The sequence below is a fragment of the Silurus meridionalis genome, chromosome 3 (genome assembly GCF_014805685.1).
Source record: "Silurus meridionalis isolate SWU-2019-XX chromosome 3, ASM1480568v1, whole genome shotgun sequence".
Lineage (NCBI taxonomy): Eukaryota > Metazoa > Chordata > Actinopteri > Siluriformes > Siluridae > Silurus > Silurus meridionalis.
This window is the reverse complement of record NC_060886.1, coordinates 13,240,641-13,258,159: the sequence shown is the minus strand read 5'-3', so window position 1 is coordinate 13,258,159 and position 17,519 is coordinate 13,240,641. Positions and strand designations below refer to the sequence as shown.

At 38.1% G+C, this 17,519-nt stretch overlaps 1 protein-coding gene across 1 annotated transcript in view; it reads right to left on the bottom strand.

Moving 5' to 3' along the window:
- Positions 1-5,491: 5,491 nt before the first annotated feature.
- The window catches only part of LOC124383317 (transmembrane protein FAM155A), a 108,224-nt gene continuing 96,196 nt past the window's right edge, over positions 5,492-17,519 (bottom strand). The window contains exons 2-3 of the mRNA XM_046845857.1: positions 8,192-8,363; positions 5,492-7,118 (exon numbers count right to left, since the gene is read on the bottom strand). Of these exons, the coding sequence (XP_046701813.1) occupies positions 6,838-7,118; positions 8,192-8,363 (453 nt within the window). The 3' untranslated portion in view covers positions 5,492-6,837. The remainder of the gene's footprint in view (positions 7,119-8,191; positions 8,364-17,519) is intronic.

Sequence of the window (17,519 nt, the reverse complement as noted above, 5' to 3'; positions counted from 1 at the left end):
ACATATGAGGAGCTGTTTGAGAAGTTGGACACTAAAGAAGGAGAAAAGGATTTGTACCGATTGGACAGGCAGAGGGACCGAGCTGGGAAGGATGTGCTGCAAGTTAGAGCAATAAAGGATGGAGATGGAAATGTGTTGACTAGTGAGGAGAGTGTGTTGAGAAGATGGAGGGAGTATTTTAAGCAGCTAATGAACAAGGAAAATGAGAGAGAGATGGTGGTTGAATGGTGTGAAGATGGTGAAGCAGGAAGTGGATAGGATTAGTAAGGAGAAAGAGAGAGCAGCAATTAGGAGGATGAAGAGTGGAAAGTCGGTTGGACCAGTTGGACCGGTAGAAGCATGGAGATGTTTAGGAAAGATGGCAGTGGAGTTTTGAACAAGATTGTTTAACAGGATGGTGAGAGGATGCCCAAGGAATAGAAAAGGAGTGTGCTGGTTTTTAAGAATAAGGAAGATGTGCAGACCTGCAGTAACTACAGGGGAATAAAGTTGATCAGTCACACCATGAAGTTATGGGAAAGAGTAGGGAAAGCCAGGCTGAGAGAACAGGTGACTATCTGTGAGCAGCAGTATGGTTTCATACCGAGGAAGAGCACCACAGATGCATTATTTGCTTAGAGAATTTTGATGGAGAAGTATAGAGAAGGTCAGAAGGAGTTGCATTGTTTGTTTGTGGATTTACAAAAAGCGTACGACAGGGTGCCGAGAGAGGAGTTGTGGTATTGTATGAGAAAGTCAGGTGTGTCAGAGAAGTATGTAAGGGTGGTGCAGGACATGTATGAGGACAGTGTGACAGCAGTGAAGTGTGCAGTAGGAACGACAGAGTGGTTCAAGGTGGAGGTTGGACTGCATCAAGGATCGGCTCTGAGCCCTTTCCTGTTTGCAGTGCTGATGGACAGGTTGACGGACGAGGTCAGACAGGAGTCTCCATTGACTATGATGTTTGCGGATAATATTGTGATTTGTGGTGAGAGTAGGGAGCAGGTTGAGAAGAGCCTGGAGGGGTGGAGGTATGCACTAGAGAGAAGGGGAATGAAAGTCAGTAGGAGAAAGACAAAGTACATGTGTGTGAATGAGAGGGAGGGCAGTGGAGTGGTGCGGATGCAGGGAGAAGAGGTGGAAAAGGTGGAGGAGTTCAGATACCTGGGGTCAACAGTGCAAAGTAATGGAGAGTGTGTTAGAGAAGTTAAGAAAAGAGTGCAGGCAGGGTGAAGTGGGTGGAGAAGAGTGGGAGGAGTGATTTGTGATAGAAGAGTATCTGCAAGAGTGAAAGGGAAAGTTTATAGGACTGTGGTGAGACCTGCAATGTTGTAAGGTTTAGAGACAGTGGCATTGAGTAAAAGACAGGAGATGGAGCTGAAGGTAGCAGAGCTACTGTGAGGTTTTCGTTGGGAGTGACATCAATGGACAGGATCAGAAATTAGTTTATTAGAGGGACAGCACATGTAGGACGTTTAGGACACAAGGTGAGGGAGGTGAGATTGAGATGGTTTCAACATAATGAAAACTGGATATTTAGAGTATTTAATGTGCAGCTTGTATAGCAGTACAGATTTTCTGTCCTCTGAAAATAACCATTATTTTCTAAATAGCTGGCAACAAAAGTGAGTACACCCTAACTGATAACAGCTGTACATCGTGTATCCATGATAATTGTGTCCTTTTTATCATGTTCATGTTTTTGTCTGCTTTACAGGACCATACACATTTGTGTATCGTGAATTAGAGCATTTAAAAATACTTGGTGCTTTGAGTACAATTCTCTCATAATGACCATTGGATGTTCAACATGGCACCTCATGGCAAAGAATCTCTGTGGATTTGATTATTCGAATTATTGATCTCTACAAAGATGGCCTAGGCTATAAGAAGATCGGTATCACCCTGATACTGAATAACAGTACAATGGCCAGGGTCATACAGAGGTTTTACAAGATTGGTTCCACTCGGAACAGGCGTCGCAAGGGGATAATCAAAGAAGTTGAGTCCTCCTGCTGTGCGTCAGGTGCAGAAACAGGTTTCCAAACACAGACGCATTAGTGCAGCCAGGATTGCTTTAGAGGTTGCAGAAGCAGAACTTTCACTTGTCAGTGCTTAGACACATACTCAGACCCACTGCAACAAGTCGTTTTGCATGGCCGTCATCCCAGAAGGAAGCCTTTTCTAAATCTGGCTCACAAGAAATCCTGCAAACAGTTCAAGAATTACTGAAACCATGTCCTGTGGTCTGATGAGACTAAGATAAATTTGTTTGGATTAAGGCAGTGCTAGATAACACTGGTGCTCAAACAAATATTGACACAGTTTTCACATGTTCCCTTAGGGTGTACTCATTTTTGTTGCCAGCTATTTTGACATTAATGGCTGAATGTTGAGTTATTTTTTGAGGACAGTAAATCTGCACTGCTATACAAGCCGCACATTGACTACTGTAAAATATATCCAAGATTCATTTCTATCGTATTGGCCCCTAAAAACATATAATAAAATGGTTTCTGTAATTTGATGGGTGTACTCACTTTTGTGAGATACTATATATATAAAATTCATCACTGTGTTACATTTCTGATAAATCTATGCAGGTTTGTTTAAAATTAAAATACCTATCACATTTCACCAATGTCATTCATTTGGTAAAGAATGGGGGTGCTATGAAATCTTTTAAGTTTAAATCATAACGACAACACACAAACTAACAGATTACAGCTCTGTATTTATTTTCATCAGAACACATTTTTAACCATTTTAGTAGTAGTTTTCATACTTTTGAAAAGATCATGAACTGTGTGTTTGTTTTATAAATAATTCTTCAAAGTTGTTTGTAAAAAATTAAAGAAGTTGCTGAACTAAATAATCTATATTATTACAATATACCGGTAATATAATAATCCTTTTCTTTAAATAATCATATTCTTAATGTTATCTCTATATGCCTTTTTAACCTCTATATGCCTTTTAACTTTTTTATACTTTTTGTGTTGTTTCACTTTTGTTTACTTTTTTTTTAAACTTTTTTTTTAATCACAGCCTTCAGGTGCCGAGGTTGCGATTCAGAGGATAGTCCTTATGGTTAAACCACACCACTCAGAATAATTCTCAGTCGAAACAAACAAAAAAAATACAAAATAAAAATAGAAAATCAGACACTTCCAAAAGAGGAATAAAAAAGGACACAAACTCAGAATGCAAGGAAACCTCCACGCAAGGAAACAAAACCACACATAAATAAGCATTCTTATAACATATTTACAACAGAAAAACGACTGAGGTTCAGGGCTGCATAGGTCCACAGGATAGAGAGAGAGCAAGAAAGAGAGAAGGAGAAAGAAAGAAAAAAGTATTTCTGCTTGCTAAGTGAAAATGTTTCATGGGCAAAATACTTACACGATTGCATCTATAGCTGAAAATGAAAACATACTGTATGTGTGCAAGCATAAAATACATCTTATTTGTAGGTTTGGTGATATTGAGCAATAATACCAGGCATCTGTTTCATTCATTCTTGTGGGCCACCGAGGCACAGTAGCTGAACCCACACAAACATACACACACACAATGTGAAATGGTACAAGGAGATTCAGAATCATTTTAGCTACCTGCAGATACAACGGTTTCATTCACAGATTTGGTATGCTGATGTTGTGTGACATGGGAAGTGCTGACATTAGCTGGCAATTTCTCATTCACATCAGTGCTCAATAAAGTTAGGCTGAATGATATCACCTATACAGTAACATTGCAGACCCTGTGGTTTTGCAAATTTCTTCCTGATTTTCAATGTACACACAGAATAGGTGAATGGTTCCAGAAGAGGGCATGTAACAGCACACATTCATTAATGTAAATTTATGTGTTTGGTGAAACTCATGTAAGCTCATGCTGCTGAGTTTTTAAACACTCAAACTAAATTGGAGCATTGGGCATTTCCCACACATTGTCTCTTTCCATTTTTAATTTTTTTTTGGCTATGGCTTTCTTTCCTTACATCGTTCGTATTTTAGTCTCACCAGTCTTTTCACTTCTTGTTCTATTATACTCCTTCTCCTTTCTCCTTACAGGTCCAGATGGAAGGGATGGAACTGTTTATTTGTGGATTATTGTGTATCTGCTGCGTGTGTCTAGAGGAGGTGAATGGGGTGAATAATTCCTTCTCTCTCTCTCTCTCTCTCTCTCTGTGCCACTCCAGAGCAGGTGGTCTCAAAAGAGGCTCCGGTGTTATGAGTACACTAATAAGATCTCAGGAGAGCCATCTCTCTGTGGTCTTTTTTTAATTATTCATTACACAAGTCCTTGCTGTACCAAAGCCATGCCTCACAGGGACACCTGAAAGATCCAGTACATTTCTTACCCATATTTATTTTAGTTTTAATCATTCTACTTTTAAATATCTCAGTTTCTTTAAGTATTTGGGAACTGAAAATTGAGAGTGTGTTCAAGAATTACTTGACATTTTCTATTTCGATTTACATTCCCACAGTAACTCACCCAGAGGTTTTGTTGCTAATAAAATGCATTTCTGTATTCTAATGGTAATATACCATTATTATACTATCCAATTTTATTTAATATAATTCCTTTTATTTGACATCTTACTATGTTTGTGAAATAAAGAGAATAAAGTAACATTTGTTAGAAAGAAAGTGAAGGTTGTAGTTTTACTAATTTACTAATTTAATTTATCTGATAAATGCACAACTGATTCAATATCCAAAAATAAATCAGGTAATACAACTCCAGTTTGCAAATCTTAGTTGCAAACCCAAAATCAAATATTCAGTATTTCTTACAATTTTGCAGAGGGGCTACAGAGGCCAAATATTTGAGCTTTCTGATCTACCATACTTAGTTTCCTGTAAAATGAATAAGACAAAAAAATAAATAAATAAAATTAAAAAAAAAAAGATTTTATGAAGGTGTGGTATATATGAGAAGAGAAACAAGCTCTTAAATTTGGTAAATGATTTCCGAACATCAGTAGTTTATGGCCATGCTTTTTCCTAAAACAGAGGAACCCCAGAAATCTCAAATCAATAGATTTATAAAAAGTCTATAAAAGAAGTCAATGCTAGTTAGTTATATTTTTCTGAATGATATGGGTTGTACAACAGAATAGAAGTTACTGACCCTGTCTCTGCCGCTGGCCTAAGAATGCTGTTTGGAGCACAAGCTATCTACTGTGACTCAGGTCAATCATGAAGAACAAATCTGAACACTCATGCTCTTAAAATGCTAATCATTATTGTGTCTCTGAGCCACTATGAATATGAATGTAGCTCATATTTTTCTAGCGTAAAACTGTATAAAAAGGGGGTGGGGGGTACAGGAAATCAGCCCTTAGCATCTCCTCCCCTGCTCCTGCTCAGTCAAAAAAAAAAAAAAGACAAAAAAAAAAAAAACACTCTCATATCTTTGGGTCACTCATAAAGGACCTGGCCATAGGGAGCTGTGTGACTTTATGGCTGCTTGTCACATCGATTCAGCAACAAATATATCTATATATAGTGTTTTATTAATACATATCTATTCTAAAATAAAAATTAAAAAAATTTGCAACTGAGCAGTCCAAGCCATATTACTCTCTACAAGCAAGAATTGCAAAAGTGTGTGTGAATGTGTGCATGTGTAAACAATGGAAAAAGCCCTTTACTGTGGAAGATATGAGAGATTCAGCAAAGCAATGGGTATATTTTTTTTTACTCTTATGTTCTTTCTGGCTATGTCCATAATCCAAATAAAATCAGGCATCGTTTCATCTGAGAATCTGCTTAAAATACATTGCGCTCTGAACGTCTTCATATCATTTGGGTTTATTAATAAAAATGTTATCTATTTAGTAATAACATGCAGCTATCGAATAAAGAGTAAAGAAAATATTTATAGAAATATCCTACTAAGGGCAGGAAAGAAAGCAGGCTTAGGGAGTGTTTGCTTTTGTGCATGTTGATTGAAAATAGAAAAGAGGAAACATTTATCATGGTATTGAATCATATCTCAAAGACTACCATTGTTCTGTTATTATTATTATTATTATTATTATTATTATTATTATTATTATTAATATAATATTCTCAGAAAGCACTTCTACTTCCAGTCAATAACTTTTCTGTATATTGCACACATAACTGGAGCCTCACAACCTCCTTCTGTCCCAATGACATTGCAATGGCATGGGACAGAAGGAACTACTGTATGAAGAAGAAGAAAACTATTGTTTGACCAGTCAGCTTTAGTAAGGAAGAATCAATTAGCAAATCAAAATGCTGGGTTTTGATTTGGACATTGAATTCAGTAGATTTCTACTTTCCGACTTTCATTTTTCTCTAGGCTCCATAGTAATCTTTGTGATGGACAGAGCAGCATATATGAAGCATATGGTTGGGCACAGATAATGCACACATACACACACACATGCACACACTCATACTTTAAATTTGATAATATACACTTAAGCCATCCACATGTCCCATCCTTTCCTGCACAAAGACCAGTAATGAAAAGAAAACGAGAACATGAAGAGATCCTGTAGTCGTCTAGTGCAACTGAAAATCCAAACCATTTGACACAGTGTAAAAAATATGGTGCGAGAGAACTCCACCCTAGAGAGGTCTCTTTCAACAAAAGGCTGTGGTGTTGTCCCTTGTTCATGACATTGGATTAAAGTTTGTCCAGTGTTTTTTAACGTTCATACGTCCTGTCTAGATATGTCAGTTTGTTTGTTTTGTTTGATTGCATGTCCACAGTAATCCCCTCCTGCATTAGGAGTCCCAGAATGCACTGCAGTCAATCCGAGCTGGACCGAATACAGACGATTGTTGGATGTAATGATCGTCTGCTTCGTCACTCCTCATTGGTGGAGTTCTCCTCCAGGGAGGATATGGTGCTGAGGTTGTGGGAGGCTGTGATTGTGGCCACAGTATGGAGCAGGACCAGGACAAGCAGGCAGAGTTTGAGCCTGCTGTTGCAGAGTCTGGAGTTTGCTGACGAGCTCAGAGACGTCCCGTGCTGGCATGACGGGTGAGTTCTTTTGAAAGTCTCTTTGGAGCTGTTGTCAGACTTGCTGTCCCATCGTACATCACAGCATTCTGCTTCTACGTCTGAAGGGCTGTCTTCCATTAGCCCTGAGAGACACAGCAACACATTAGTATAGACGATGCACTGTACAGGAGGATCAATAACTCCTGAGTTTACTACTGTACACTTTAAAGAATCCTCATGTGAGATTGCATATGTTGTTCACTAATTTTAGACAAACCAGTTAGTGAATAGCATAATAAGTGGGAATATAAAGTATTGTTCATTAAAACATAGCTACAGCATGTGAAAAGAATGCCTGTTATTATTCAATATTTTATATGAGCATTCAAAAAAAATGAAGTAAAAGTTTGAATAGGATTCTTACACACATTTCAAATCCATGTTATATATAATGAGTATTGTAACTAATATACAGTAGTCTCTTTAAATACAGTATGTATTTAAAAAATAACTTTATTTCTAATTCAATAAAAACAAATCCAGTTAGGAGTAACTGTAACAAGAATCCTCTGAAACAAAGAAAAATCTGAACATGCTAGTACTTCTGTATGAGTTGTCATAATTTATTTAGCTTTTTTTTTTTTTATAGAAAAAAGCTAAAGTAAAAGTATTGGTCAAAATTATGAATTACAAGATAAATGTATAAAAAAATGTCAGGCTTCTAGCTGTTGCATCAAACCTGCACTTCGAAGGTCCTTGGGTGAAACCTGTTTTTTTTGTTTTGTTTTTTTTTGCTGGAAGATAAAACCCAAAATGTTCTGCATACTCTTGCAGCATCAAAATATAAATGAATGTGTCATTTTTAGGTGGGGAGCTAAATACTTTCCAACTTAATGCAAGCGTCGTGTTATTGGAATTTGTTGGAAAGTGGAGATTTGAAATCACTAACGATACTGAATACCAATTGGGATGCGCATGCAAATTGCTTCCCAGGTTAATTCCACCATGCAGCTTATATACGACTAACATCAATGTTTAACACGTTCGGTTTAAGAGCTAAAAAAGGATGTTTTGTCTCTTCACAGGGAAATGTAAAGTGAGGAAAAAACAATTCATGCGACTCTCTGTGTGACCAGTAGGTGGCAAACTTTGCTACAATAAGAGAATAACGCACACAGATCTTACTGCACTGTCAGATATCTGTGTATATTCATACCTGTGCATATAAAACTAGGGCTTCCACCATAAATTAACTCGTCATTATCAGGCAATATGAAGGGACACCTCTGCTGGACCTCCAGGCAGTACCGTCTGCATGGGATCCTGTTGCTGCAGTGTATCTGTGTGGTCTGGAAGTACTGGAAACACAGCCAGTGTTTGTAGACAGTCTGAAAAATGCAGAGAAAGCCAAAGAAAGAAAGAGCATGGTTAGCAAGGTCCCACTGAAATCGATTACAAATCACTGATACAGTGATAACAGATAGAAGTTCTTGCCCTAGTATCATGGCAACCCCATTCCTCCCCTGCCACACATACACTATAAAGACAAAAGTATTGTTACACCTGACATTTCCAGCCATATGTCGTTCTTCTCTAAACTGTTACCGCGATGTTTGAGGCACACAGTTGAACAGGATGTCTTTGGATGTGGTTGCATTATGTTGGCTGAGTGAACACAACTCTCTACATTTACACTCCAAAATCTAGTTGAACATCTTATAAGAAGAGTGGAGGTTGTTATTACAGCACAAGGAGACTAAATTTGAAATGGGATGTCCACAAACCTTTGTCCATAGAGAGTACATTTATTTTACTCTTCTCCACCATTTACTGTTCTTTAACTACAGACCTACTTTTTTATTCACTTAACTGCAATACACCAGAAATTTCTGCTGCACATAAATTTAGGCATCAAGAAGATTTTGTGTTACTTTTTCTTTTCCCAGAGTTAATCATAACTGCATCACTCCATCCCTTCTCCATATAGTATGTCCTCAGTTTTGATTGCTAATACAGTAGTCCCACAGCTCTAAATAATTTTCCATTTGTCAGAACCACTGTAGAGGTATCAAAAAACAAATTGCACAATGCTACTTCAAGCAGGCTGTCAATCACCAAACCATCCGAGACCAAACTGGTGAAGTCGTCTCTCTTTATAAAAGCAATGCTGAAGGTTATGCTGAAAGCTCTCAGCTGTGAAAAGCCATGGCTTAGCAAAAGTCACATTTCATGTTACATAGTACAATATGTATACACATGTAATAAGCAATTAAAGAGTGTTTAGATTAAAATCGCTTGTTCGGGATTTCTTGAACATTGATCTCTGTACTATATGTGCAATTATCGTCTTCAGTGTTGACACTGAAACAAAAGAAATACTCTGATACATTTTCCTTGGAGCCCATTCTGATATCCTGGCAAGCATTAAAAGGCATAATGAATGAGCAATATTGCACTAAAGACACTTTGTAGTTTTGAGCTTGAGAATGTCTTCTTTTATAGCAGTCATCATTTATAGTTAAGACAACACATGACATCATCTTTACGTGTCTGTGTCAGTTCACCAATAAAAGACTGGGATGTTAGGATGCTAAATCCGCTATAGATTGATATACAAGAGAGATATACCAGCAGATAAAGAGACACCTGTTTTGGGTTAGCTCACAAGAAAATTTCCTGCTAATAAACATCCTAATGCTGATAGTTTTATAATAATAACGGCTGTAAGAAAAGGTATTAAACATATGGAAATGTGGTATGGAAAAGTAAAGCTGGGAATGATGCACATTTTATGGCCAAAGCTTTCTGGACACATATGGGACTTCTCCAAACTGTTGCCAGCACACAATTGTTTAGAATGTCTTTCATGTTGTAGAATTACAATTTCCCTTCCCTGGAAATATGTTTACTAAGCTGGGTCTAGAATGACAGTTCCTCTCTGCGCAATGTGAGGTTTGTAAAAACAAGGTTGGAATAGGAAAACTCAAGTAATCTGCACAGATCCATGACCTCAGTGCCACTAAAACTGTTTGGGATGAACTAGAATCCAGACTGTATACCAGGTTTTTTTGCCTAACAGCAGTGCCTGATCTCATTAATGCTGTTGTGGCTGAATAGGCAAATGCTCACAGCCATGCTTCAAAATCTAGTAAAAACATCTGCAGGAGAAGCTACTATAATAGTTGGGGGGTTTTAACTGAACATACTGTTTAACAAATACATATGAATGTGAGGCTGAAGTTATGTGGACACCAGCCCATCTTTCCAATATAGCCTTGTTAAACATTCTATTCTAGACATGGCATTAAAATTGCAATAAACCCTTTGTTGTTCCTCTTCTGGAAAAGCATTCCCCATTTTTTATAGTACTGCTTTGGCTCTTTCAAGCACAAAAATATTAGTGAGGTCAGGCACTGATGTCAGTCGAGAAGACCTGGCATGCAGTCAGCGTTCCAGTTTATCCCAAAGGTGTTCAGTAGAATTGAGGTCAGGACATTGTTCAAGTCATCTAGGATTTTTTGACAAACCTTGCTTTGTGCTCAAGGGCACTGTCATGCTGGAACATGTTTGAGCTAGGCTTGTGAGGTCCAGTGAACAAATTGTAATAGCAAAAACGGGGTATGCAGTATAACAGGGGTGCTGCAAATTAGGGGGTTGGGGGGCTGCATGTAGTGTAATTATTCTAATATTTTCCAGTCTGTTTTGGTAAAGGGAGGGGGCACCAACCATGATACCCCTCAGAAAATGTGCAGTTGTGTAACACTAAAGAAAGCTAGCTAGCTAGCTAGCTAGCTAGCTAGATATTTAGTATCTTGTTTTAATTGCATTTAATCACTCTTATTGCCTCAGCATCTTGCCTGACTGCACATGGCAGAATCCTACATCTTGTCAAATCTCAGCTCCACTCTAATGAAATATTTATTTTGTCACTAGTGTGTACTTGATAAAAAAAATCTTGCTTTCTGTATTCTCATGTACCGTAAGCAGGTAGATTTGATTCTCAGAGGATAAACCTCCTAGTAAATGTTTGCTAATGTTGGATCAAATAATGATGAGAAAAAAGTAAAGAAGACATTAGTGGAGGATAACAGATCACAGAAATAGGTAGAAATGAACCTCGGTGAATGTCCTTTCGTGGGTGACTGACTTTCAAAGTAAACATACTTTCATAAGTGAAATCAGATAATAGGCTGTTGCAGTTATCAGTGGGCATCAGAATGTGTTACAGAAAATGGCCTACTGGCTTAGGGAAAATGCACAATGATCCAATTTTCTTGAGCTTTAGTCAGTATAATCAATATGAAAAAAAGAAATTGATTTTAAATCTCTTTATAGGTAAACTAAATCTGACAGTCTGGTAACAAGTGACATAAATGTATTTGCCCACAGGTAGCAGCATTTACTGTCAACATTGCCTTGTGAATCTTGTGAACCTTTTTCAGTAGAAATGTGACATTAGTGAAATGTAGTAATGTGAAATATTAGTTATTAGTTCTCCCCAATTCAACTTTTTTATTAATTTACTCATAAATATTAATCAATTTATCCTGGTCAGTGTCATGGCTAAATTATAATCCATCCTGGCAACACTGAGGGACAGGAATATACCCACCATGCACACACACACACACACACACACACACACACACACACACACATAGTTACACAGTAGCAATTACCTGAGCTAAGGATCACACTGGACCCTGGAGCTGCGATGTGGCAGCGATACCCACTGTGCTACCGTGCTTTCCATAACATGTATACAAATGTAATAAGCAATTAAATAGTGTTTAGGTGAAAAGTTTAAAATCGCTTGTTCAGGATTTCTTGAACATTGATCTCTGTACTGTATGTGTAATTACCGTCTTCAGTGTTGACACTAAAACAAAAGAAATTTAGACTCACTATTATTCACTATTATACTATTATTTAATAAATCTTTTATTTACAAGCTGTATAAGATGATACTCATAGGACCATTTTTTTGTAGCCACCAAGCTGCTGCAACATGAGCAGAATCTGAAATCTCACTGTGAACAGCTGCATGCCAAACTTTCATCCATTTCATGAATTTCTGTAAAATGTTATCAACCTCTTATAATGTGATAAAGAATTCAGAGGATAAATTGACTCTTATTTCCATTTCAGTGTATAATCTAAATGGAGCTCTTGGGAAAAGATAATACAGTGTGATGCGAATTCACAACACAACTAGATAAAGAAAAGATTTTGTACGTGTCTGTCAGGACTGGGAACTGATCACAATGCAAAGGACAATAAGCGCAAAGACCTGCATGCAAATACAAAGGAAACATGAGGCAAGCCCTGGAGAGTATGAGGTATGCTGTTGGTATTTGGAGCTGGGACATGATGTCATTAATTCTGAGCTCATTTGGCATGGTGTGGTGTGGGCAAGGCCACCTGCATCGAGACACACAGAGAGAAAGAGAGTGGGAGAGAGAGTAAGAGGCTAATTTCCACAAATCAGCTGAGATTGGGCAGTGAGTGTGGACACATGGAACCAACAGAGCATGAATGTCACATCCTTCTTCAGGACCATTAATCTGCACCGTCATCGATGATGATACCCATCAACATAGTCTGAAGCAAGCCTGCTTCCTGCTCCAAGTCCTAGTCTGCAGATAAATTTAGAGCGTAGCTACACACTGTGTCTAATGAAAACCAGGGGAAAATACATTGGTTGACACACATATACACACACACACACACACACACACACATACACACATTCACACTCATGTGGATTCTCCTTTAGGCTGTGAGACAGCTCTACTTAACCCACATATAATAAAATAGATCGCTTATAGATGTCAAAGGACATGCGGCATGTATTTACGGCCGACCGCTGCACTCCACATGCCGTTATGTCCTCTCTCAAACCCATTTATCTTTATATGTGTGTGTATGTGTGTGGTATTTACTATAACCTGAGAGTATCCCGCTCTCCTCAGTGTGTTTTCTGTTTGTGCCCACTGCCCCATTAGCGAGGTGATGGGGAGCACCCTTTCTAAAGTGTGGGATGAGGATAAATGCATTATCGCTGCTAAACACACAGTGTGAGGGATGAGGAGGGCATGGCCGTGTGATCACAAGGTGTCAGATGCACTTTGATGAAGGCCAGGCTTAAAACTCGTGCTATTTCCTTCAGCTGCAAACTACTGTTTGTGTTTTGGTACGTTACATGGTACATTCAAACTGCTTCGTGTCTGATGACTGAAGTTTTTTTTTGTATTCCTGTAATAATATTTTCAAAATGAAAAGATTATTTTTGTAATTTATAATATTTTTGCAGTTGTAATAGCAGATATATGGAATGTAAACTTGCTACTCAGTGTAAATAATGTGCATTGTGTGTGCATCAAATGTACATTTTATTTTGCTTACTGAACGTGTCTTTCGATCAGGCCATCCAGTAGATGGAGCTAGTGTGAAGCCAGGATTGGCGAGATCTATCCTACTCAGCAATAACTCATTCATCCTGACAATGTCATTGTTGCTATACTCCTTCCTGCTGCGGGGTGCTGATAATCTTCTACACACGATTCAGTAGAACTGTCTTTCCGTTCACAATTGCAGCCCCTCAACCAGCACGGAGGGTCCACTAATCCTTCGATTGCTCTACTTAAGAACATCAAATATAGCTCTGATGCAGTCCCCAAGTACACCTTGGGTTAGATAATGTACATCACTGGTGTTTTCCAATTGCAGTAAAGATGCTTCCCAGCACCAGACAAAATGCTGGCAGTAAATCTGGGTTCAACGAGGAAATCAGGACATAGAAACAAGCACAATGCAGTTTCTCAAGCAAGAATTGTCACTTTGGGCTCCCAGTTTGAGGCAGGCTGGGACTGGTTTGATGGTGCGATCTCATTAGTATATGGAGCTATTGGGACTGGAGGCGTGGGGTCTGGAACAAGGCGAGGAAGGCCGAGCGAGACTTACGATGCCCTAGTTCCCAGCTTGGGCCTGCCCAGACATGCCAGCATTAAAGGTTTTTCTGCCGAGCTCAGCACATGATAAATGACCACACAGCCTCAGATACACAGCAGTAATGAAATGGGAGGTGGCGGATACACACAGTCAGTCTTCTTTTGTAAGCAAGCTCCCTACCCTGCTTTCTCCTCCTCCTTTTTCTTTCTTTCTTTCTTTCTTTCTTTCTTTCTTTCTTTCTTTCTTTCTTTCTTTCTTTCTTGCTTGCTTGCTTTTTTTTGCTTCCTTGCTTGTTTTGCTTGCCTGATTTTCTTCAGGCCTTCTGTCCACCTGTCTCTCTATATTCCATCTCCTGCTTTTATCTGAGTGTCTGTATTTAACTTTCCACTGCTGGGGATTAGCTAAAGTCTCCTGGTGGATTGCATTATTCTATTATAGTGGGGCTAATAACATTGTAATTGAGGGAAGGCCTTTCCGCAGCGACAGTATTGGTTCTTAAAAGCCTCAATTGTCCTGTCAGTGCCTGGCTTTTGATCTTTTTTGTTGTCTGGCTCTGTGAAGCTCTCATCATGAGACACAGATCAACCCCCCAGCTGAACCTCGGAAGCATAGCTCTCATCTCGCATCTGTTCATTTCTCTCACCGCTGTTCTTTGATATTGAGGAGTTGTTCAGTCTATGGCATTACAGAGCTCAAACCCAAAAAAATGACTGATGTGATAGATTTTCTTCTTCATATCAAATACCACATCCATCTGTGAAATATCAGTTCAGACTCACTTCAGTTCAGACTAAAAGAAAGAGAAGCAGGCATAGACTGAGTCACTGTTGCTGACCCACATGAGTCACTCCTTCTGAGCATATAAGGGTCAAGGGGTTACACAAGCAGGCAAGTGAGTCCCTTGGGCAAACACAGCAGCGAGAGTTCATCAATACATACCCAGGGTTATAGGTCATGACGCAAATTTCAGCCTTGCAGATGGTTACACACAGTCACAGTTGATTAAATCAATGGGGGACAGGTGGAGAAATGAACTATGAAAACTGCAATGAACGTTCCTTCTTTTTTTTCCTTAACACCAGGCCAGAGCAACATAACATTAAGCATTTTACAGCCAGTATTATCATAAGAATGTTGTGTTTATTTAATCTATTTTTAAGTAAGTGATACATTTTATAACATTTTCCTGTAAGCACAAAAGTGGTCTAATAAATGCCGAATTTGTGTTTAATTTTTAGAACCAAAGCTACACTGTGGATATTAAAACACAATAAAGATGCTGCACTGTGGATATTCCTCTATTTCATTCAGTGCCTTAAACCATGTCATCGTTATGCTTTCTTTCAAGATTGCCATTTTGTGCGTTTGCCTAGATAAAATGTTGATGGTAAAATGTCAGACCATGTCTAAAAGTCTTTAGTACTCGATTTTATTAGTCTTTTTTCACATGTACTCATCAAACTGGTAATACTATTTCCCAGTAAAGACATCTCCATTAATATGCTCTGAGAAAGTAAATAATTCCTTCATTCATTATTAGTAACTGATTTATTCTGGTTAGTGTCTCACTGACTTTACAGCTTATGCTCGTAATACCGGGCAGAAGTTAGAAGAATTTTACCTGCAAACTTACACCAGTCCACAACAGGGCAACATTTATAATTATACAGTCATACACAACAATGGATTAAGTGTAACCACTCCATATACTTGCAAGATTTTAGAACCTGGGGAAACCACAAAACCCGTAGGTGAACACGGAAAGAATATGCAAAACTCCACATAGAAAGTAGCACAAGTTCAGTATATCACAAGGGTACAGATTTTTTGTACCTTTAATAGGTATCTTTATACTTTTATCACCTCCAGGGAAGTACAGTTAGATATTCCCTTGATATCAACAGGGACTGAATCAGCATAACTTGAACTTAAAAACTTGCCCAGAAGCTGTTACTAACCCAAGTATCTATGTAAAAGCATGAGATGAATTCTTATGAAATCTATACAAAAAAACATAATAAATTTAATGAAACGCTGAATATTTCATAAAGGATATGTGTTGCTCTATGTTCATTTTGCCTTTTGTAGCCACTATTTCTTATCTGTACATAACAGCTGACATTACTTCAGTAATTGAATAAATAGTGAATAAGCCAATATTTAGCCAAACGATTTGTTTTCTTAGGGTCAGATGCAAAACACAAATAAGATTAGACTGAGCTGTCATTAGCAACACAGCAACTGTTTTTGTATTGACAAATCTGCTCTTTGTCTTTTCAATGTCTCTTCCATTTAAATGAGATGTGCCTTCAAAGAAAAAACAAAAAAAGAGAAAACAAACACTTTCTGTGTTTTATGGTTTATAACTATACCATGTAATGAGTTTATAGAAGGGCAAAAGGTACCCTTGGAGATTGTTAAAGTTAATATAGTAGAAGGGAAGACATGCCAGAAGTATTCCAATATAAGTTTCTATTGACTTAAAACTGGACATAATAATGTGATTAGAATACTATTGTAATATAGAGCTTAACCCACAAAGCAATGTGTACCGAATTTCCAGATTATAAAGCGCACCCATATCTAAGCTGCTGAATTTAAAAAATATTTTTATTTTTAACATACATTAGCCGCACCTGTCTATAAGCCTACTACTAATGTACTTTACACAGGCTTTAACAAAAGACACGTTACACATGGTGTAACGGGTGAAATATGTTGCACTTCCTTTAGGAGCATAGCAGTATTTTGTAAATAGCCTGGCACTGCATTTTTCCGGTATTACTGCGTGTGTTCAAGACGAGAATTATGTCCTTATTATTTTCTGATGTTCAAGTTTCTTTGACTAACCCGTAACGCTGTTGCCAAGAAAAATAAAAAAGCATGAGTTTTGGAAACCTGTCTGTGCTTATATGATTTCTGTTGCAACAGGAGTTACTGAGCTCCCCCTTCACCCAGACTCAACGCGTTACAACGGCTTGTATCTAAACATTAGCCGACCAAGTAAGTCATTGTTCACTGTCTTCCTCCTTCCTTTCACAACTATTTCTCTCGGGAGTTTATCTTTTGGCATCATCGTGCGTTTAAAAAAAAAAAATTTCTCCCAATGCCGTGCAGCTCAGAACACAGGTGAGGTGCGTTTTTTCGTTTCCGTTCAGAAATTTCATTGGTCTAATGTTATGTCGCTCAGTTTTTTGGCTTGAACTTTGTAAAACCGGGAAATACCCAGGAAAAATTCATAAATTAGCCGCTTCATTGTTTAAGCCGTGGGGTTCAAAACGTAGGAAAAAAGTAGCGGCTCATAGTCCGAAAAATACAGTATATCACCCAAAATGAATTGTATTCTTTTAATGAATGTCACTATCAATCAGATTTGGTCAGTGATTCAGGGTGTAACCAAAGCCTCTCTATTAAATATGGGCAGCATTTTTTTTTAGGAATTAATAAACACAATTAGTATGCAATACCTAACAGTGCTATTTCATTAAAGCACTGAATTGCCTCATGCCCACACATTTATCCACCAGACCAGGCAAAATGATTGTGTAACACAGCAATTTTACGAAAGCTCTGTGCACCAGAGTTCCACCGTG